This window comes from Pipra filicauda, unplaced genomic scaffold (assembly GCF_003945595.2).
Source record: "Pipra filicauda isolate LSUMZ 115617 unplaced genomic scaffold, ASM394559v2 scaffold344_size1527164_pilon, whole genome shotgun sequence".
Classification (NCBI taxonomy): domain Eukaryota; kingdom Metazoa; phylum Chordata; class Aves; order Passeriformes; family Pipridae; genus Pipra; species Pipra filicauda.
In genome coordinates this window covers 999,573-1,021,763 of record NW_024104470.1, presented here as the reverse complement: position 1 = coordinate 1,021,763, position 22,191 = coordinate 999,573, and the positions used below count along the sequence as shown (strand labels likewise).

At 57.1% G+C, this 22,191-nt stretch overlaps 2 protein-coding genes across 2 annotated transcripts; one reads left to right on the top strand and one right to left on the bottom strand.

Moving 5' to 3' along the window:
- The first annotated feature begins 5,428 nt into the window (after positions 1–5,428).
- Positions 5,429–13,851, top strand: CCDC69 (coiled-coil domain containing 69). The gene is made up of 9 exons (XM_027718235.2): positions 5,429–5,522; positions 10,450–10,519; positions 10,919–11,079; positions 11,262–11,337; positions 11,528–11,601; positions 11,836–11,937; positions 12,131–12,250; positions 12,478–12,575; positions 12,749–13,851. The coding sequence occupies exons 1-9, from the start codon at positions 5,475–5,477 to the stop codon at positions 12,915–12,917; spliced, it is 918 nt and encodes a 305-aa protein (XP_027574036.1). The 5' UTR covers positions 5,429–5,474; the 3' UTR covers positions 12,918–13,851.
- Positions 13,852–15,147: 1,296 nt separating this feature from the next.
- LOC113986496 (cationic amino acid transporter 2-like) lies at positions 15,148–20,566 on the bottom strand. Its single transcript, XM_027718240.2, has 12 exons — positions 20,558–20,566; positions 19,570–19,942; positions 19,304–19,459; positions 18,879–19,047; positions 18,484–18,620; positions 17,874–18,096; positions 17,272–17,408; positions 17,045–17,147; positions 16,772–16,914; positions 16,243–16,409; positions 15,566–15,674; positions 15,148–15,302 (listed from the first exon to the last, which is right to left on the bottom strand). Exons 1-12 carry the CDS (start codon positions 20,564–20,566, stop codon positions 15,148–15,150), a joined length of 1,881 nt encoding a protein of 626 aa, XP_027574041.2.
- Between the last annotated feature and the right edge of the window lie 1,625 nt (positions 20,567–22,191).

Genomic DNA, 22,191 nt, shown 5'->3' with positions numbered 1-22,191 from the left:
GGCCCACATGGCCATACATACAGGCCACCAGCACCCTCGAACTCCCCTGAGCACCCACGTCTGCTGCCAGCTTGCTTCTGCAACCCCAGAGCCCTTTTCAGCCTCCAGCACCCCTAGGGACCCCTGGACACCCATGGGGGCTGCCAGCACCCCCAGCACCTGCCCATGCACAAGGGTTGCCAGTGACCCCCTGGATCCCCGAGTCGTGTCACGGCTAACCCGAGCTCCCTCGAGCACCCACACGGGTGCTCTCTACAACTCCCTGACAGGAGGGTGTAGCCAGGTGGGGGTCGGGCTCTTCTCCCAGGCAACCAGTGAGAGGACGAGAGGGCGTAGTCTTAAGCTATGCCAGGGGCGGCTTAGGTTGGACATTGGGAAGACTTTTGTCACAGACATTGGAAAGGGCTGCCCAGGCAGGTGGTGGAGAGCCGTCCCTGGAGGTGTAAGACTGGACGTGGCACTCAGAGTGGCAGAGATATTTCAGATATTTCAAATATTTGAGACTCTCGAACTGATGCCAGGTGAGCAGCAGGGGGGAGGGGGCACCCTGGCATCTAGTAGCCCCTGGCTGGGCAGTTTGCTGCAATACCCCTGTGGCCTACAAAACCGGGAATAAAGGAACTCTCTAAGACTCTTTGTGAGTATTAGAAAGCAGCATTCTTTCTTTACCACGTCGGAGGCGCGAGGGGATGGGATCCTCCAAAAACATGCTTGCCAAGTTACAAAAACTTCATGCCTTTATTTAGCTACCTTATGGAGAATTCATGTATTTCCCAAATCTGTCCCTCCCACTTCCCAAAACTGTTCCTCCCCTTGACACACCTCCTGTTTTGAGTCGGTGGTCCTTTAGGGTGGTCTTTCATGACCCTCTGGTGGTTGTTCTCTAGCCTTCCTCATGCTTTCCTTTTCTTGAACTCTTGCTTTTGGCACATCATCATGCCCTTTAGTACAGTGTCCAACCATAAGGCCAGTTTTGACAACTTTGTTAGCTTTATGTTCCTTTCACAACTTCTGCTTCATAGAATAAAAACACCCTCTATCTGTTGAGAAACTCCTGAGCTTTACATAGTTTAAGCTACACCAATGAGCTACATAGTCTAAGCTACACGGCTCTATACGGCTGCACCCCTACCACCCATCTATCCAAAATGCTGGATTTAGCACCCCCTCTTCCACCCTTCCTCCCTTCTTCAGGAGACCATTTTCCAGATAGAGCTGCCCCAGGCTCCCACCCAGCATGCTGGAATGGCCCCACAGGTACCCCACCATCACAGCTGGCACAGGAACGTGGGTTTTTCCCACATATTTTGGTGAACAGATGTTTTTTACCCTGAGGAAAGCTGGAAGGGACTAAGCTGACTGAGCACACAGGACATGAGTGTGGCAGGTCTCAGACCTCCCCCTTGCCACAGCCTGGTCAGAACACACTTCCCCATCGGCGGCTCCGCTCTCCCTCACACACTATCGCTGGCTGGCGTCCCCACGTTGCTCCCAGCCCTGGGAAGGGTTGCCTGGTTTGTCCAAACCCCTGCCTCGGCTCTATTTTTAGCCTTTCGTCCTTATTTAGCAGCGAGGCCGGCCGGGAGCGTGCAGGCAGGGCATGGGAGCAGGCAGGGCCCGTGACAGATCCTGCTGCCCACCCCGCACCGGCAGCGACAACTGCGTCGCTGATCCACTGCTGGGGCTTAAGGGTGAGGAATAAATAGCCCGTTCCTCCCCTCCCACCCGGGAACAGAGCGGAAAGTTATCCCCTGGGATTAGTTTTCACTTTGAGGCCCCGGAGCAGCCGGAGGCCAGGGATAAGGATAGGGATGCATGGGGAGAGTCACGGGCACAGACTGAGCATTGTGTTGAGGTCTGGGAGGGGAGCAGAGCCCCTCATCTCAAGTCCAAGGCATCACATGCTTTCCTGCTTCTTGCCAGTGTAGGTGAAAGTTTCACTCCCCCATTCCCGTTCTTCGCCCCTCCATTTTGCCATGGGGGAAAAAAAGAGAATAAAAGACTGTAAGAACAGGTTAACCCACATCTTTTTGCTTGGAAAAACAAAGGCAGGGACAGGAATGACTTGAAATCAGTGCTCTTCCTCAAGGCAGAAGTATGTGTGACCTAGATCCTCACAAAAGGAACTGTGACTTTTTTTGGGCTCCAACACATTCGAGAACTTCTGCAGTTGAGTTTTCTCAGCTATCTCACCCATGCAAAGTCCGAGTCACAAGGTCTCAGCAGACCTGGCTGAACACCTCTGATTTGCATTGAAGAAAAGCAGCCAGCACTTCATTAGGTCTCATTTGCAAAAGCAAATAGATTGCAAATGATGAGAGGGGACCAAAGGGTGTAACCATGACCACCCTGTCTCCACTGCCTGAGCTGCAGCTCTGCTGGGAGCCACCAGGCTGACCACAGGCCAGCTCATCACCCAAAAACCTGCCAACACAATCTCCTCCACCTCCCTTCTCCCCTCCCCCCCCAGACTGGGTTTCTGAAAAAAAAGTAAATAAAAAAAAGAGTGACCCCACCTGCACTCACGGGACCACTCTGCACACAGGCCACACAGGGCTGGCACCAACACCACCTTGTACCCATCCTGTCCTGCCCAGTCCTTACCAGCTGGAACCGGAGAGAGAGTGACAAGAGACACTTAAACAGTTTGCATAAATGCTTTTCTTATCCATAAGCTTTGGCAAATACTTTAAATGACCACTGGTACAAATTAACTTGGCGTTATCCCTCTATCCCATTTACGGCAATTCGGCTGAGCATGTGATAAAGCCTCCTCAGCTCCCTTTTCTAGAGGAAACCCTTGAGATGTCTCCAGCTGCTGCCATTCCTGGGGAGTGATCGCGATAACACCAAAAAAAAAAGACATCAGGGCAAACTTCAAAACAAGCTGAAGCTGCCCCAGGTGGGGCCATCCCACACCACCTCTGCTTTCCTGTCTTTGCACAGGTAGAAATCCCCTCGCTGCCACAGTCCCTGTCATCTCCAGCCTGCCGTGTGCAGCCTCCAGCAGCCCCAGCCCCATGTGCTCCCCGGACCCCCAGGGTTCTCTGGTTACCCTGCAATGCCATGGAAAGCCCCTGCTTCGATTGAAAGCAGATGAACAGAACAGTTTCTGGCTGTCTTAGTGCTGCCCTGCAAATGGAGTAAGTTATCAGTGTGTTGTGGCAGAGGAGGATGAAGCAGGGCTGAGACGGGAGATCTCTCCAGCAGGCACACATCCCGTGCAGCCCGCACAGGAAAGACTGGAGAAACTAAGAAATTGCTAAAATCAAGCTAAAATAAGAGACCTTCGGGGCAGCACAGGCAGAAGCTCTGGCTGGCAGTCTCACGGACGCACCCACGGGTCGAAGGAAGGCTGTTAACGTGCTCTGGGCAGCCCCGCCTCCGAAAGTAAGAGATGTCTAAAGTGCAGGTTGTAGCTGCTATGGCGAGCATGGCACACCGGAGCCTGCAGGGGAGGCTGGGGAGCAGGGTGCTGTAGCTGTTCTTACTGAACATCTCTCCAAATCCCAGTTCTGCCTTGCTGGCTTGATGCTTCAGCCTATTGTGTCCAAATGCTCTGTTTGTTCTCCACCATTAACAAGAGAAACCCTACCTGGAGCCCCACTTTGTGGCACGGGGGCATCCCAGTGCACCCCCTCGGCACCCCACAGTTAAATGCAGAAATTTCCATGAGCACACGTGCAAACTACTGGACCTTCGTGCACCAGCAAGACGTGGTGGCAGCTGGACAGGCTGCTCGTCAGAGCTGGACAGGCTGCTCGTCAGCTGCCCCCGCAGTTGCTTCTGTTCGCAGCCATGGCCCCAGCGATGCAAATTCAGCCTGGAAATACGCATGTGCTTTTGTGCTCGCCCCTGTAGGCCTTCAGTCTCCAAAGTCTAGACCAGGATTTTTAATTAACCCTGGAGAGGTGGAGACCGGCACCTTGCACCTACAGGCCTTTTATCTCACCAACGATCTACTCAGCCCAAATAAGTGCTCTCATTTCGGGAGAGTTGCTGCGTTCTGAAGTGCTGGGAGAGATAAGAACAGAGACGCTCTCAGTGCTCTCGCTCTCAGTGCTCTCGGTGGTTTCTGAGCAGTGGGAGCTGATGCCAGAAGCTGCTGTGACTCACGAAACTTCACTCAGGTTAAGCAGCACCCACCCAAGAGGACGCAGGCAACTCGTCCCTCCAGTCCCCGGGAAACTTGGGGCAGCGTGTGCCTGCCCCTCGCCTCCCCCACCCTCCTATCCAAGTAGTGTTTCACAATTTCCCCCGTCCCAGGGTTACCAGGACAGAAAAACACCTCCAACTCGAACGTGACGGGACGACCAGGCACCTCCACTCCCTCGCTGTCCAGGCAAAATGCCAGGGTGCTGGCAGCCCCTGAGCCGCGGGTTGCTTGGATTTCTCCCAGGGGATATTTAGAAAATGTCAGAATAGAAACTTGTTGACAAAAACTTGCAGTGTTTCCATACGGGCACAGCCTCGTGACCAGGTTGAAACTCTCCCGTTTCAGCAATGCTGGGTGGCAGCAGTGGGTTTTTCAGGTCAGAATGTGTGGTCATCTAGAAATATCTAAAAAAAAAATAAATTTAAAAAGCACCTAAAATAATCATCAAAATCAAAACATTCGGAAGAACCTGCTTTTCCTCCCACTATTTTTTAGACAGGACACTTTCAAATCCATTTGTTTCCCTACCTCTTTGGCACCCATTTCCGAAGTGTAGGATTTCCTCCTGGAAAAGGGCACCCTGGCTCCAGGCCCAGAATTTGGGGTGTTTGGGATGCTCAAGAGGTTGCCAGGATGCAGTCCCTCAGGCGATATGGACCACACTGAAAGCCCCCTCCAGCCAGCACAACGACCCCCAGAGCAGGGGGTTTCCTGCCAGGAGAAAACACCCCCAAACTCACCACTTTTCCACAACTACCCCTGCACAAGCTGTAATTTCATGGAGTGATGGCAAAAGACAGGATGGATCCTGCCTTCACCCTCACATCCCTTCTCCTAGGAGGCTAGGGTGGGTTCAGCAGTGGGAGGCCCCTGAGGCAGCCCTGCTCCAGCTGCACCCCAGCCCTGGTGCAGGGGTCCTGCTCCCCTTTCTCCTGGTCCTGCTTCCATTATCCCACCCCCAGGATGGAGATCCTCAGTGCAGGGGACCCCAGGGCCAGAGCACTCCCGAAGCACCCCGGTCCAGGGCGGGGACACCCCAGGGTGGAGGGGGCCGAGGGCCAGCCCCGGGGGCGGGCGGGCTGCGGCCGGGGGCCCTGCCCGCGGCTCAGGGGTGCAGAGCACCCTCTCCCGGCGCTGCCTGTCAGCAGCTGCTGGACTTTTTTTTTTATTTATTATTTTTTTTTAATTATTTTTTTCTGCCTGCCAGTTGGGGCTGCTCGTCCCGTCCCATTCCGTCCCGTCCCGTCCCGCCCGGTGCCGCTCGCCGGGGGATGCCGCGCCCCGCGCCCCGCGGCTGAGCGGGTCCCGCCGGGGCTCCATGGGCTGCACCGGCAGCGCCCTGCGCTGCTGCCCCGTCGGTGCCGAGGTAGCGGCTGCGGGGGCTTTTTGGGCTGGGCTGGGGTGGGCTTGGGGTGGGCTTGGGCTGGGCTTCGCGAGGGGTCGGGGTTCGCGTGGGGTCGGGGTCCATGGGGCCGGGGTCCCGTGGGACCCAGTGTACGTGTTGCCGGGGTTTGATGGACCTGGGATTCGCGTGGGGCTGATGTCTGTGGGGAGCACTGTTTGCATTGCTGGGAACGTGGGTCCCCCTTGCCCGGGGAGCGGCGGGGCCGGGCAGTGCGGCTGTCCCCGGCTGCGTGGGACCCCTCCGGCTGCGCGGTGGGGGAGCTGGCAGCGGGAACAGCGGGAGATGGCAGCGACCTGCCCTGCTGCTCTACCCTCCTGCACCCCTCTGGGCTCACCCCCACATCACGGGGAAGTTCATACTTCAGAGGGTGCAGCATCTGGGATGAGAATGCCTGTTGGAAATGCTTGTCCCATAGAGGAAAGGGATGGGTTCCCCCAGCTAGACCTCTGCCAGCCTCCCGCAGCATCCTCCCTTGTCCCAAAAGTTGTGTCCCTTTGTGCTGAAGGCACCACTTCTGTAGGGGAACACTCTGAGTGCTCTGCAGATCTCAGTGCATCGGTCTTACGTGAGCTGAGATCTAGAAATTATCTGCTGATTATTATTATCAACATTTTTTTGTTATTTGACGTGCTCATGCTGCCGTAGTGCCCCACCATCAGCCTTGGGAGTTGTTTATGCAGTCGGATGTGCTGTACTGGTGTCGGGGAGTTGTGATCACTGGAGGGTGGCAGGGGCTGAAGGAAAGGCAGAAAGTCTCTGTGGTGCTGCTGTGCCCCCGGCCCCTTGGAGAGGCGGCTGTGAGAGCCCAACCACCCGGGACCACACGGCTGGAGCAGAACCCACTGCTGGGGTGTGCAGGGGGAGCAGGCAGAGAGCTCACACAGCCCCACAGCCAGCGAGTGCCTTTATTTACAGCACTTTAAGGCTTGGCCGCTTCTCCACATCATGGAAAAAAAATCCCACTCTTTGCTATGTCATAAGATCAGACACTTCTGGGCTGGTTTGTGACACTGAGAACTCACAGGAACGGGCATGGGACAGGGAGAAACAGCAGCCCTGAGGCCCCAGGTATCGAAAGCCACACATTTACCGAAATGCGGAAATTTGTCATTTGCCTGCAGACGCCTCCCTTCCTGCACTTGCCTGCTCTCCAGCCCTTCTGCTCAGCCCTGTGGCCTGCTCACCGAGATTCCTGCACCATAAAACAGCCCTGCCCCTGTGACTAAGTTGCAGGTTAATTCTGAAAGTAGAACCTAAAATCCCCGTTATGGCTAAAAGGGGTAAGGGAGGCCATGGGGCTGCTCCTGCCCATGTTCTTGTCTCTAAGGTACCAAAAGGTGGGGTGGGAGACCTTCACCTCCCACTGCTGATAGGTGGACTCGCAGAGCTGGTCGCTTGGGGTTGCTTGGGTTTTGTGGAGACCTCAAACCCCAGGGGTGAGCCCGGCCAGAAGCCAGGTGCAGGTCATGGGGTTGGGGGCTGTAATGGGGCTGGGGGCTGTGGAGGCTTTTGGGGCCAGTCCCAGGTTGTAGGTGACCTTGGGGAGCTGGTACTGGGCTGGATCCGATGGGCGGATGGCATTCCAGGAGCCGCTGTGTGCCCTGGGGGAGTCGCCTTGGCAGCCTCATCCTTCTCCAGCACCAGTCTGTGGGCAGCGAGGAGATAAGGAGGTACAGACAGAACCCAGCCCTGAGCTGTGGACACTGTCCCTGGAGTTCCCTTCCTCTCCAGCTCCATCCACCCATGCTTGCCCACTCATGGTCCCCGCTTGCCCTTTGGTTGTGCTCCTGGCGTGAGAGAGACCAAGTCGCCTTCACAAAAGATCAGGGCTGAGGTTTGGCCACCTTCCAGGGCTGGGATGAATATGTTTTGAAGATATAGGAACTACACACAGCAGCAGGAGCCCGGGAGGGGTCAAGATGCAAAACTCGGGGCTGGCAACAGTGTGAAGGGTTTGCGTATGGTCTGCGGTACAGATCTGACTGTAGGAGAGGTGATAGTCATCTTGTAACACAGCCGTTGCCGGAGGAAAAACAGTAGCAGAGTCGAAGACAGGTCCCACGAACCTGTGCCAGCATTGCTCTGGCAGCACTGAGCATCTGCTGCAGGTCCTGGGAAGGTTTTAGGGTCATGAGCCAAATCCTGGCCCCCTTCTCCACAGCCACAAAGCAAAACCTCCTCCCCAGGAGTAGAGTCGGGATTTAAATACTCATTTCCTGCCTCTTGGTGATTTCCTTTGCTAGGTTGTATGGTTGAATTGCTTAATGTACTTGTAAAACAGGAAAAGAGGAAGAAAAATACAGTCCCCTCACGCTAAGCTGAAGCAGAGGTTGCAGCTGTGCCTCTGCACCGGTGCTCCACACCACTGGCATCCTTGGAGATGTCTCAGGTCCTGCTGGAAATCCCGATTAATCCATCCATAAACAGTTCCACTCCAGACTATTAAAAATATTTAGTTCTAGGAACGTAGATACTTTTGGTTTTTTCATAGCTGGAAAGTATTTTTTGGCAGAGGTTTCCATGCCGAGACCTTACAGGATAAGCCGTGCTGCGGATGGTCCCCACCTGCAGGATGTTTCAGGCTGCTTCTTCCCCTGGCCAAAGTTGTTCCAGCTGGAGCAACTCCCAGCCTTCTCCTTTCACACACAGTGGATACCAGGATTGTTTTCCAACTCTCCAAAATGCGCCTGATACCAGAGGCCTGGGTGCCACATGGTGCTCTGGAAGCGACAGCAGAAGGTGCCTCTATATTTCAACGCTTTCAGCCACATTTTGCTTTTCACCCTGGCTTTGGCAGTGGAGCTTTTATCCCGAAGGACAATGGAGTGGTTAGGAGTAAAATTAGCTCTAGACACTATTTTAATTGCTCCTAGAGGTAGGAAGGTGCCTCACTCGTAGCCTCAGGGCAAGTATTTAGATTTGTCTGCTGATGCTGGTGAACCTCTTGCTCGCTTCAGCTATTTCTGGGCTCATTGCAGTGTCTCAAATCATCTTCCTTGAGAGGCCAAGGGGCTCTAAAGCCCTATCCCACTGGGCTTGGGGTGTGGGAGAGAGGTGAAGGTTCCCTGGATCTGTGCTGGGGACACTGCCCATGCTGTGGAGGTGACCAGCCCTGGGTTCTGTCCTTTGCCAGAGAGCAGGACACGTGCAACAGAGGTGGTTTGGTTTGAGGGGTTTGGAGGTCCCTCCTGTAGGTGGTAACAGCATTCTGCTAGCAGAAAGACTAAGATCATCCAAACTGGGGTCTGTGTGACCCCCCTGTGTCAGGATGGTTCCCACACACAGCCTTTTCTGTATGGGATTCCTGTGATGCCCTCAGGCCTCCAGAGCCCCAACTGTTCATCCACCACCCTCTCTCCCCCCACTCCCCCACTCCAAAACCCATTGCAGGACATGGGTACATTAAATAGCAGGAAGATGCACATCGGCATGAGGTGTGTGCAGGGGACAGGTTGGGGTCCCTGGGGGCCGTTTGCAGGCAGAGCTGTCGGGGCTCAGCAGCACCCCAAGGCACTCCACATTTTCAGGGTGAGCTGTGTGGACAAGGAGAACAAGCACTGTGAATCCTGACTGCCGGGTGCCTCCTTGCCACGTTTCCTGGGCCACTTTCAACGCCACGGCCGCTCGCGCCATAGAAGGGAAGATAAAGCCGTGGCTTCCCAGCAGCTCAGAGTTCTCCTGCTCTCTGGAACTGCGCCTCCCTCCAGCTTCAGAAGGGGGGCTGCAGGGGAGGCAGAGGCAGGAACGCCTGTTTGCTTTCTCTTGCTTTTTTTCCCAAGCCAGGCTCCCTAATCTGGCTGTATTTGGCCACGCTGCTGTGACAGTGGGGGAGCAGCTGGCACAGGGGGGTCTCCGGCTCCCCACAGGCAGCAAGCAGGGCTGGCTTTGGTAGGGACCAGTATTTTTGGGGTAGCTTTGTCAGGGGCTGGAGAGCAGCAACGTGTCTGCAGGTGGATTTTCTCACCCATGGTGCATCTGTGCCTCTGCCCAGAAGCACGACCTGGTGATGGGCATCAGGGGCCAGACTCGCCCTGTGCCGGTGAAGCCGAGCTGTGAGAGCGGGCGAGCTTTGCTTCTATCTTTCAGCAACTGATAAAAATATATCCACTTCTTTTTTTTTTTTCTCTCCTCCCCTCCAAGTGACTAAATTAAACCCATGCAGGGCTGGAAGGCATCCCACGGAGCTGTGTTGCTGGAGGCAGCTCCCGGCTCTGGGTTATCTCAGCCCCGTGGCAGCAGTGGGAGTGTGCGGGAGCGCGGGGCTGAGCGGCACATTCCTGCGCTCCTGAGGTCATTGCTTGGCCACCGCCAGCCCTCGCCTGCTGCCAGCCCTGCACAGGGTCTGCATTGCCTCTGATTTATGGTTATGTTTCATTTCTCACTCCTGCTCCAGCATGGGATGTGTCAAAGCCCAGCTGTGTGATGCACTGGCAAAGGGGTGTGTTTGGGGGACTGCAAGGTGCCAGAGACCCTGAGCATCCCAGGACAGGAGGAGGGTGGCAAGGCAGTGCCACAGCCGATGCCCTGCCAAGTGCTGCCTGCTCTCCCCACCCAATGTTTTGCTGCTGGAGTCTATTTTGCACCAGCACCATGTTGGGGGGGGCAGGGGGAGAAGAGTTATGAACATCCACCAGGTTTTCCAGCTGAATGCTGCACGGTGAAGTGTCTGGGATGCAGGGAAGTGGCATGAGCTTGAGGCTGACTGATGGGCAGCACATGCACTCCCATGGATGTTCAGGGCTGGGAGAGGGCAGGGGGCTGAGGAGGGCCCACTGCTGCTCGGGCACCCGTGTTTTAGCAGGACTGAAGAGTGCTCAGTGCAGGGTGTCCTCTGCCTGCAGATGCCCCCTTTGTCCCCCCGTGCTCCAGCCCCTTCTCTTTCTGCCAGAGACAGCTAAAAGCCCAGCAGCAGAGGGGATCGGCTTCCCAGGAGCTCACAGCCTTGAAGACAGAGAATGGTGAGACAAAAAGTGTGTTTTACCCCTGCTGTGCTTTCTCAGTGTGATATTAAGCAGCCTGCACAGGGCTGGGGAGGATAGGGATGATGGCTGCAGGTGGTACAGGAGGGCAGACAGGGTATCCCAGAGAGAATGGCATCCTAGAGCCAATGGCATCCCATCCTCTCAATCAGAGAGGTCACCCCCAGGACAGGAGGCCTAACAAGCTCTGTGTCCTCTCTGAGCCTGCCAGTACCACCCCAATTAGTGCTATTTGGACCAGTGAGATGGAGAGAGGTATTTGTCCAGTGGGAGGAGCACAGGGCTGGCCACTGTGCTGGCAGGTTGGCTGCCCGGGATGTCCAAGCAGCCTGGGTACAGGATGTGGCCAGTGCTGTTTCAGCCGTGTTTGTCTTGCAGCCAATGCCTCCCTGCTTTCTGAGGATGGGAAAAAGAAGGCAGTGCTGCCAGAGGAGTGGACAGAAAGTGCAAGATTCCTCCAAGGCCAGGAGGAGGAGGAGCAGCTGCAAGATGCTGGCCGGGCAGGCACCACAAGCATCATCCAGGACATTCACATCCAGGTTGGTCAGAAAGGCACGTGCTGCTGGGGGCAGCAGCTGGGGGCCAGCCAGGACTTCCCAGGCCATGATCACAGACCTGTCACATGCTGGGAGAAGGAAGGAGTTAGGAAAATGTTAGGAAACCCGAAGTGGTGTGGCTCTGCATCCCTTAAGCTGGTGTTTGTCATCTCCCTGCTTCCCAGGTGGAAAAGGCAAAAGAGCTGGAGCTGAAGGAACAGTTTGATGCCCTGAGGAGAGAGCATACAGAGACCCTGCAAGGTGCATGTCAGGGCAGCAGGGCTCTTTGCAGCCCTCCTGTCCTCTCCTCCTGTACTGCCAGTGCCTCTCTGGCTGCCTGCAGGGTTGCAGGAGTGCTGCTCCCCTGCTCCCCAGATTTGTGGGGCTCAGGTGGGGCTTGCTGCCCTAATGTCCCCAAACCAGTGACATTCAGCTCGTGTCCCCCTTGCAGAGCTCCAGAGAGCACATGAGAAGGAGAAGCTGCTGCTGGCAGAGTCCCACCACAGGTCCCAGGCAGCCTTACAGGTACCTGCAGAGAAATCCCTGGGGAAGGGGTGCTTGTGGAGGGCTTGAACACCAGCTTCTGGTTCTGCCATGGTGCCCCATGCTCCTCAGTGGCCATCTCGGTCCCTGGTGTGCCCAGAGTCCACGCCAGCTCCTCCAGCCCTGGAGTTATTTGGGTACCATAGCACAGCAGTGCTCTGGCTCGGGAAGAAATCCCAGATACCTCTCATCCTGGTTTTTCCCTGGCTGCCCTAGGAGACAATTCAAGCACTGAATTCCCAGCTGAAATCCTTCCAGGAGAAGATGAAGCGGGTGGAAGAGTCACTCTTGAGCACAGACTACAAGAAGCACATCCAGGTGTGGGGAGGGGTGTCAGGGAGGGGGCCTGCTCTGGGGTGCTGACTCAAAGCCAGGGGAATTCTCTGATGGACCCTGGCAGGGGGGCTGGAACCAGGTGGGAGCACAGGACAGCTGAAGGGGGGAGCAAAGCCTGTCATTGGGAGGTGCACATGCTGTTGAGGTCCCTTGAACACAAGTGATGGCCCTGCAGGAGTATGGGAGCCCCAGCCCCTTCTGGGAGCAGGAGCTGGAGAGCCTGCACTTCGTCATCGAGATGAAGAACGAGCACATCCATGGCCTGGATAAGAAGCTGCTGCACCTGGAGAACGTGGTGGGTTGAAAGTGGAGGTTGCAGGTGGGCTTTCCTCTTTTCAACTCTTCTCCCCACTTAAATTCTGCCCAGAAATTGCAGCTGGAGTGAAGGTGGATGGAGCCTGGTTCCTGTCTTGGAGTGGGGAGGGGATGTGGGTGCAATGCCACTAAGCCAATGTTCCCCACAAGGGGAGGGGAGGGACTGTTCAGAGGTGGTCCCTCCTCACCCTCATGCCCCTCTTCCAGGAAGAGAAGAACCTTCTGCTGGAGGAGAAGGTGAAAACTCTCCAGCAGGAGAACGAGGACCTGCAAGTTCGCACCCAGAACCACTTGGTCATGGCAAGGTAAGAGCTGGTCCCACGTCCCCACTGCACTGGTGGCACCTCCAGTGGGGGGACGGGTGGCAGTGGGGGGAACACCTCACAGCCTGTGGTGGCACCGGGTGCTTTGCGGGGAGCTGAGGGGCTGGCGGGCGCTTTTCCCAGTGGCTCCGGCAGCACGTGCCATCTGCCCACAGGCAGCTGTCTGAGGAGCTGCAGGCCGCCCGCGGGGCACTGGAGAAGGAGGCACAGCTGCGGGATCAAGCGCACCGTGAGAAGGAGGAGCTGCTGTACCGTGTGCTAAACGGAGGGGACGGCACTCCCTTCCCCCTGGCTGCCGGCGAGGTGCCCCTCATCGCCACGTAGCACAGCACCCATAGCACTGCGCGCTGCCAGGGGGGCTGCCGGGGCTTTCCCCAGCTGTGTGAGCCCAGGGCTGGTCTCACAAGTGCCCCCCAGCCGGGGCAAGGCTCCGGGCCAGCCGAGCCCTCGGGGCGCCCCGTCGGACCGGAGTAATGGAGCATTTCACAGGACACTTGCGCCTGCCTTTCCCCTTGCCCCTTGCGGGGCTGCAGAGGGACCCTGGCCACCCGCCCGTGCCATCCCTGCACCCCTTCCTCTGGTGGCAGTCTGTGGGGGGCTGTCTGGGGGTGAAAGGGGTCAGCCAGGACACATAGGCTTGCATTGGGCCGATCTGACCCAGCGCTTGGCTCTGAGCATAACCAGCACCAGTGCTGCCCAGGGCGTGAGGCGAGGATGATGAGGTGCTCACTAGGATGGGGATGAGCACTGGGAGGATGAGGAGGGCACTGGGAACATGGCGTTAAGGTACCTCCGTAGGCAGGGCTCCCATCCCTGCCCTCCTCCTCCCATCACCTCCGTCACCTTCAGCAAATGTCTCCCAGGGGTTGCTCCTACAGCCCGGGTGTGTCCCTGCTCACTGCCACAAAGACCCCAAGCCCTCCTTGTCCCCGCTGCCCATCAGCAGCACCACCAACCCCATCTCCTGCCCCAAAGCTGGGCAGAGGCTGCGTGCCAGAGCTGCACATATGGGGAGCAGAGCATCCTCCCAAGGGACAGCAGGCTTCAGCAGGTCACATCCTGCTCTGAGCCAGTGCATCCCCATCAGGGAAGATGCTGCCAGCATGGCTGTGGATCAGGGTTGGATGCACACAAGCACTTTCCACTGGGTGCACGAGTGTGGTGGGACAGTCACTGCTCTGGGGCTGTCACTGGCCTGTCCCCTCCCCAGGGCTGTTTAGCCAGGGGGGTGTGTGTGTGTGCACCAGGCCAACGTGCTACTGGCTGTAACAATTACAAATTTGTAAGAAGCAGCAGCCTCAAGAATTCCATGTCAGTGGTTTTGGTAACTGGTGCAGGAACATCCCAGAGTGGGGCTGTGTGCTCTGAACCCAGTGTGGTGGGAAGATGGGGAGGGTGGGAGCAGGCCCTACAAAGACACAACAAGGGAGCCCCAGAGGAGGTCCCTACAGCTGATCCCTCTTTTCCTGCTCCTTCCCTCTTTTCATTCATTTCAATGGGCTCCCCAGCACAGGGCAGACCCCAAACCTCCCAGCCCTGCCAAGGCAGCAGGGCCACTGCAACAGCCGCTTCCGTCCTTTGTGCTGACCCTTATCAGGAAAAGAGCAGCTGAACGAGGCAGCCAGGAAGGCAACACGGATGTGGGGTCCAGTTCTTACCCACACACCTCCACGAGGTGCCCAGAGGGGGAATAGGGGCGCCTGTTTTGTCAGAAACATGTCCCCTCAGGGCACCTACTGCTCCATGCATCATCCAAGCATCTCCCTGGCTCTGGGGATGGGTGGTGGGGCACCTTCTAGCTTTGCCCAGCAAGCTCAGGGATGCAGGGGGACATGCCAGGTGCTGTAGCACCAAAGCAGAAGATGCCACAGGAAATCCTGCCTGTTTGTATCTGAAGGGGACAGGATCTCTGGGAAAAGGAGATGAGGTTGGTGGGGTCTGGCATCCTGCTCTGGACACCTGGTACCATGTCCCACCACCCCAAAGGCAGATCCTGTGCGTGACCTGGAGAAATGTGCCTGGTTCTGGGAAAGGGGAGCACTGGGAAATGAGAAGGAGGAATAAATGCGTGCAGAGAAGGACTTGCCCACGGTAAGGAGGAAAAAGCCTGGACCAGGAAGTACCTTGGCAGTCAAGGGGGGACAGGCAGGTCAGCCCTGCCTGACTCAGGGTGCCTGGGCAACATGAAGGGTCAGGGCACCACAGGAAGCCTTTGGTCCACTGTGAGCAGCTGAGGGACCAGAGTGGGCAGGGGGCCAGAGGGACAGTGGGGCCCTGCACAGAGAGATTTCAAAGGTAAAAAAAAATGCACAACCCAATAACAGCAGCAAAAACATTTGTTTGCTTTATCCTCTCCAAACAGAACTCCTTCTGCAGAGGCTCACTGTAAGGATTTGGGTTGCTCAGGGAGGTTCACCAGACCAAGGGGAAGCAGCTCTTGCAGCTGTGGCAGGGCTGTCCCCCTCTGCAGGACAGGACCCTCAGCCCAAGGGGCTTCCTTGCCCCTGGGCACAGGATGGAGGGAGCCAGGCACTCAGGGATGAGCCATCTCCTTTTATTGCCCCGGAGCAGATGGGCACGGGGCAGTCCCACGGGGCTCCAGGGCCAATTCCCTGGCTGTGCTTCCTGATGGCTCCCAGGGAGCTGCCCCTTCAGGCCAATGGCCCTCAGTGCTGTGCCAGATCCCATAGCCAAAGTATATAAGGAAACCTGGGAACAGACAGAATAAGGTGCGTATGGAGTGTTTCTCTTCCATCCGCTCCCAACCACAATGTGCTCACCCCTTCCCGTTCCTTTGGGCCCTGTACCAGAGGACACGGTGCTCCCACCACCCCTGGACATTGAAGTTCAGCATCTCCTCCCTCGCCCACCACTGCTCTGAGCAGCATCAGTGCCACAGGCTCTCAGACCACCAGAGCTTCACCCAGAGAGGCTGCTGCCAGCTCCAGGAGCTCAGGGGTGGCCGTGCTTACCGACAGCCATCCAGAGCAGGTACCGCAGCCAGGCGGCCGCGCTGAGCCGGGCCATCAGGATGCTGTTGATGGAGATGCTGAGGATCGGCAGGAAGGGCAGGCAGGGAACCTGCAGGGACAAAGCACAAGGGAATGGGGTTTTCCCTTCTCCCAGAGGCACGAGCTGGCCTGCAGATGGGAGGGTTCGCAGCTAAATTCAGCTCTTTGCTGCTTTGGCTAGTTGCTGACAGGTGAGGGGAAGCCCAGCCTGGCTGTGAGGCTCAGAGAGCCAAGCTGGGACTGCAGCCTGTGGAGGGTGGTTTGGTTTACGTGTCCTGCACTGGGGCAGGAGCTACTGCAGGATTTGAGGGGGGAGGCAGAAAACCAGTAGCAACACCAATCCAGGGTGTCAAGGCCAAGTATCTTTTTACTGAAGAGCATCTCTGATTCCTGCAGCAGGCACTGGACTCATTAGGGACTGCAGAAGGTGTCCCTTCAGCCTGCAGGATATGAGGGGAAGAACCAGGCAGCCTTCATGGTCCCTAGGAAAACCCTATGAGTTGCATGCTGCCTCCAGCAGTGCTTTATTAAGGTGGATCCGGCAAAGATCTGCCTGACCTAAAGCAGAGGGAACACCCCCCAATGCCACATCAGTCTTTCTCCATGGGGACATCCCTAGGGCTGGGCTGAGTGCTCACCATGAAGGATGCTCTGTCTCGGCTCTGAGGCTGCCTCCAGATGAGCAGAGCTGTTGCCAGGATTCCCAAGAGAGGCAGAGCCAGAGCTGCAACGCACCAGGCACCCCCAGCCCGCAGGCAGGGCAGCCCAGCAGTGCTCACCCAGCTCAGGGCACAGACCAGGGCAGCTGTGGAGGGACCACGGCAGTGTGTCAGGGCAGCACTTCCCCAAGCAAGGCCCATCCCTCTCCTGTGATGCAGCATCCAGGCTGCCATGGTGGGACAAAAGACAACAGGGAGACAGGGCTGGGTGTCTTGTCATGATGGGTTTAACTTTTCTCTCCAGTCTGGGAAGCAGAAGAAGCTTGAGATTTCCCAAGATCCCATTGGGGCAGCCAGCTGTGTGGCAATGGGGAGAGGGCAGGAAGGAGCCAGGCAGATCCTGCATCCTGCTGCATGGTTTTCACTGAGCAGGAACCTGCCTGAGATGTCCCCCGTGGGCTCCCCACGCTGGCTCCCTGTAAAGCCCATCCATCACTCCTGGGCGCACCTACGGCTGTCAGAGCCCAGGCCACTGCAGAGGAGGAACGTGGGGTGGGATGCAGGGGTGGCCGGACAAGGTGGTCCCACCAGAGCTGCACAGCTAGGACCTTCCTCACAGGATTGTCCCAAGTGCTGGGTCCAGGCCGATATCTGAGGGGCAGATATTGGATGTCAAGGCACATGAGTTTGCACCTGCAGTGCACTCAGGCCAGAGCCTTGTCCCAGACATGGGCACATCAGAAGCTGGGTGAGCCCTGTCCCCTGTCCCCAGCAGTCTCACCTGAGCAGCAGCACACAGCCAGCCACCATGGAGTAGGCCAGCAGTGTGCCGATGGACATCGTGTCCACCAGGGCTTTCAGGTCGAAGAGAAGGGCCAGGAGAGCTGCGGGGACAAGAGGCCCTCTCAGCCTCCCAGCAGAGCTCAAACAGCTACTGGTAAGCTAGAGAGAGAGAGGACACCCACCAAGCCCTGCTCAAGGTTAAGAGTAACCCAACCACTCACCCACCTGCCAATCCTCCAGACACCAGCGTTGCCACCACCGGGCACTGACGGCGACTAACGTTGGCCAGGGGTTTGAAGAGGAGCCCGTCTCGAGCCATTGCATACAGGATCCGTGGCATGGGGAACATGGAGCCCAGGAGGCTGCAGGAAGGGGAGGAGATGGGGGAAAAGACGGCAGGAATCCAGGAGGTGCCATCCTGCCTTTTGCTCCTCCATGGGAGCTCCCTTTACTCTGTATAGTCTATGACCTTCTCAAGACCACTCTGACAAGACCATCACCTTCCTCACCACCAGATGATGGGCAGTATTTGGGGAAGAGATGTTCGCAGTCTCGAAGAGCCCTGTGCATGCCAGAACACCCCAGCCCACTCCTGTGGTCACAGTGCCATCTGACTACTTCCTCCAGCTTTGGGCTCAAAGCAGAATGCCGGGGGTTTGGCTGCTCTCCTTGATCAAGAGGGTACAGAGTCTGTGGGGAAGGGCTGAGGGATTTTGGCCAAGCAGGGCAGTCAGAAGGAAGGGGCTGGGAATAGCGCCTGGATGTGTTAAAACTCCAGTGCAACCTTGCTCTTAACCACAGAACTGCCATCAGAGGATGCCTCTCACCTGGTTGTCAGGGCACACAGTGACCCCGCAGCCACGGTGTACTTTGCACTGCTCCAGCCAATGTACTCAAAAGCCACTGGGAGTGGGCTCATGGTGTCCAGGAGGTAGTAGGGCATCATCAGGGTGAGGGCAGCAGACACCCCAAAGTATGCCAGGAAGCAGATGAGGAGGGAGAGGATGATGCCCATGGGGATGGATCTCTGCGGGTTCCTCACTTCTTCCCCTGGGAAGGACAAGCTCAACTGTAGGAGCAGATGCTCATTTAATGTGCACAGCATGCTAAGAGCCCAGCTCAGGCTGGGGAGTATATCCTGTATCCCTCCATGAAAGGGGACACAGAGACCTTCTAGCGAGGACCACTAGACCTCCCGGCCTCCAGGGATATAGGGATGGGGAATGTCTCTGCTTCAGGATTAGCCCAGATATGCCACGTGGACTCTTGTAGTTCCTCCTCTGAGCACAGAGGGCAGGAGAGGGCGTCTGCAGCACAGCGCTGGGAATGTGCCTGTTCCCAGCCCTATACCAGCTCCCAGGGCTGTGGGGACAGTCACTGCTTTGGCCCCCAGTCTTCAGGGGAGGGTCCCACCGGCATCACTCCCACCTCACTTACCCGTGGTAGCAATGCAGTCAAATCCAACAAAGGCATAGAAACAGGTAGAGGCTCCAGCCAAGGTCCCAATGAAACCATAGGGCATGAAGCCTCCCACCCCAAAGGCACTGGTCATGTTGTTGGCCATGGACTGGTTCCTGGGAGGAGGAGGAAGAGTCAGGCAGTGCAGGGGTGTCAGTGCAATGTGGTCCCAGGAGGGGGTCAGGCTGAACAGTCCATCCAACCTGCTCAGCCCTCAGCATCAACACAGCAGGGCTCAGGACTTTGGCTCTTTGACACATTGCCACCAGGGCAGGGAGAAAGCAGGATTTCCTGGGATAAAGCATTAGGGGGGTGACCCAGCCACACCCATCCCCACCCTGAAGTAAGCACAGGGAGAGCAGAGCCCCTCGTACCCATCCTCATGGGAAGCTGCCCGTGGCAGGTCGTCCTCCCCGAGCTTCCAGTTGCTCAGGTCACCTTTGATGAAGCCACTCACTGTGATGAAGAGGAGGATGAGCACGTTGAGAGCTGTGAAGGCTTTGTTGACCATGGTGGACTCCTTCACTCCAAAGGAAAGAAGCCCTGGAGAAGAAAAAACTAAAACTGGCCGAGCCCCTGGATGACACCAGGGTAGACATTATTGGGGAGGGCAGAAAAGGGGGGACAGTGGTAGAGTCAGGAGGACCTGCAGATTTCCCCAGATTCCACTTCTGTTCCCCATTCTTTGCTCAGGGAACTGGCAAAGCCTCAGAGGGGTCAGCACAATCCTGAAGAGCCCACACTGGGGTGAGGAGCTTATCCTACCTGATGGAGGGTGGCACAGGGGGAGGCATCCTACCTGCCAGCAGGACCACCAGGCCAGCAGCAAAGGCATCTGGGTGCTCTGCCAGCCCCACAGAGCTCATGGCCGCATGAGCACCCAAAAACCTCCCCATCTTCTTGCCGAGGAGCTGGTCGAAGGTAGCACTCCAGGCCCGGGCAACACTGGCAGTACCTGGGGAGAGGTGACATCTGGGGCAGTGATGGTGGTCCTGGTAGGTCTCAAATGACACCGAGGAAAGCCAGCAACACAGCAAAGGTGGAGGGATCAAAAGGGCCTTGTACCGATGATGTAGGACAGCAGCAGATTCCACCCAGCGATGAAAGCCCACAGCTCACCCACGGTCACGTAGCTGTAGAGATAGGCAGACCCAGCCAGGGGCACCCGGGCCCCGAATTCGGCGTAGCACAGCCCTGCCAGGGCAGACACCACAGCTGCAATCAGGAAGGAAAGGATGATGCTCGGGCCAGAGCTGGTCTTAGCCACTTCCCCTGCCAGGACATAGACCCCAGCCCCCAGCGTGCTGCCCACTCCCAGGGCAATGAGGTCCACAGTGGAGAGGCAGCGGCGGAGGCTGGAGCCCTCTGAGCTGCCTGGCACTTGTTTTCTGCGGGAAAGCATCTTTGGAACAGAGCGTAGGCGGCCCCAGCATAGCATCTGTGGGAGAGGAAAGCAGCAGGCAATGAGGATACTGCTGTCCCACAGGCACTGACCACCCTGGGGTGTGACCCAAACCCAGCCTGAATGTTTTCCTTGCAGCTCCCACCATGCACACAGTGCTTTCTGGCTTTCTGGACTCCCTGGGTGCCGCCTGTTCTCTGCCAGAAAAACAACCCTTTCCCAGGAGTTCCCAGGACTGGAGAACAGGGGATGCGTGGCTCCATATCCCATGGTGCTGCCAGGCCCTCCAGGTTACCCCAGAGCAAAGCAAAGCCTGTGCCACACACTCAGAATTCCATAACCTGCTACTTACTGGCCGTACGTGGCACATCCCTGTGGCACGGGGGACACAGGGCCATGCAATCCCTCCTGTGGTGTGGAGCCAGAGGGGACAGGGACCACCCCGGGGTAGTGCCCCACACACAGGATGGGGTGCTGTAAAATCTGTGGCACAGGGAGCCCCAGTCTCCAGGACAAATCCTGTATCTCCTAGAGGTGAGGGGCTGCTGCCTTCCCACCCCCCTAGCAGCACCCATCCACTGCACAACACCCATCCTGCCCTGGGCATCTCGCCCTGAGGATTTTCCCTTCTCCTGCAAACAAACTACTTACTCCGGCCATCCTTGGGGCAAACTGCTCCAGTGGCAAGCTGGTGAGGAGGACGAGCACCAGGCAGCCCCCTTACACTCTCCCCTTAAATCCCTTTTGGGAGTGCCCCGGCCCTCCCCCTGCTGACCACCACTCCGGGCTGCACAATGGGAAATCTATGCAGAAATATTTTTCCCACAACGCCTTCCAAATCATACACACAGCCTGCAATGCTAATGGGCTCAGGGGCATTATTGAGGGAGTTTAGTTCACTTTTCCAAGCTGCCTGGGCAGGTGGAAGGGGGAACCCCTTCCCTCTGTCCCCAGTCCCTCGCACCAGGACCCACATCTCCGTCTGTGGAGATGGTTTTAGAAAAAATCCATGCAGAAAGGAACAGAAACGTGGCCAGGTTTGGGTGCAGGGGTGCATGTACCTACAGCTGTGACCGTACCCAGGCTGAGATGTCCCTGGGGAACACAGAGGAAGGTGAGCAGGTCCCAGAATTGGCCGCAGCAGTGAGGCAGAGGAGCGCAAACCCACCTCCATGGGATGTTTGCAGCAGTGCGTGCAGCTGTAGCTCCAGAACCAAAGTCCTGAAGCTGCCTGCACTTCCCCGATATTTGGACACTGCCAGGGTGCATCCCACAGGGGCTGAGCGGCAGAGTGTGAGTGGGAGCTGGGATAAATCAAGGGCTGGGCTTAAATGAAGGCACAGGTCTGTGTAGATGGGGTGCTTGGGGTCAGTAAGTCACATGAGTGTCCTTGGGCACCAGCAAGGCTGTTCTGCAGGGCTGCTCCTGGCAGGGAGAGACCATGAGAGAAGCAACAATGTGGCCTGGCTGGTTATCAGCTTCTTGGGAGAAGAGGACCAACTCTGGGCTCTAAGGAGAGGCTGGCAGATGGTGTTTGGGGTGAAGAGCTAATTTTGATTTTATTGTAGATAGCGCTCAGGCTGAGTCCGCTTACAGTATTTGGAGACAAAACCCTCTTAGGATGTGGTTCAGCACATCCTCTAGCTTTCAGCTTCCAAGGAGAAGAGGAAGGGAGCATCAGCCATGCAGGAGCAAAGCAAGGAAGGATCCAGAGCATCTAAAGTATAGGTATACACTCTAGCCACAGGGCTGCCTTGTCCTGGCTGCATGGGGCAGCCCCACATCCCCAAGAGCACCCTGTGAGCTGCTGGGCTAACACTTCTGGGGCAGAGGGGCTTGGCACACCATGGCACAGCCAGGGGCACAGGGAGGAGAGCAGGGCTGTTGTCCCACACTACAGTGCAGGGTGAACAAAGCCGTGCTTGTCACCCACGCTGTCTCACATGAGCGAGGTCTCCAGACATCAATGCCAGCCCAAGGGAACATTGCCCTGAGACAAAAACGGGGCACCAAGGAGCAGCCAGTGCTAGCTGGCCATGAGGGTCTCCCCCTCCCAGGCTGCCTCCAGGGGAGCACAGCCCTGTGGCTGCAGGACAGCCACCAGGTATGTCACAGCCAGCCTGGGGTCCCTGCTGCCCAGGACAGGCAGGGCTGAGCAGCTCAGATGCCATACAGCTCCAGAGAGCTGCTCAAGCCAGTGGGTACCACCAGGGCTTGGATGCCTGAAAAGTTACACACCAGCAACCTTCAGCATCTCCAGGAGTCCCTTGGTTTTATCTGGTGTC

Coding starts and splice junctions, on each gene's coding strand:
- LOC113986496 (XM_027718240.2), bottom strand. Junction 18,097..18,483: donor TGACTGCATTGCTACCACGG/GTAAGTGAGGTG, acceptor TGTCCTTCCCAG/GGGAAGAAGTGAGGAACCCG. Junction 17,148..17,271: donor GGTGTCTGGAGGATTGGCAG/GTGGGTGAGTGG, acceptor TTGTCCCCGCAG/CTCTCCTGGCCCTTCTCTTC.
- CCDC69 (XM_027718235.2), top strand. CDS start 5,475: ATGGGCTGCACCGGCAGCGCCCTGCGCTGCTGCCCCGTCGGTGCCGAG. Junction 5,523..10,449: donor GCTGCCCCGTCGGTGCCGAG/GTAGCGGCTGCG, acceptor TCTTTCTGCCAG/AGACAGCTAAAAGCCCAGCA. Junction 12,251..12,477: donor TGCTGCACCTGGAGAACGTG/GTGGGTTGAAAG, acceptor CCCCTCTTCCAG/GAAGAGAAGAACCTTCTGCT.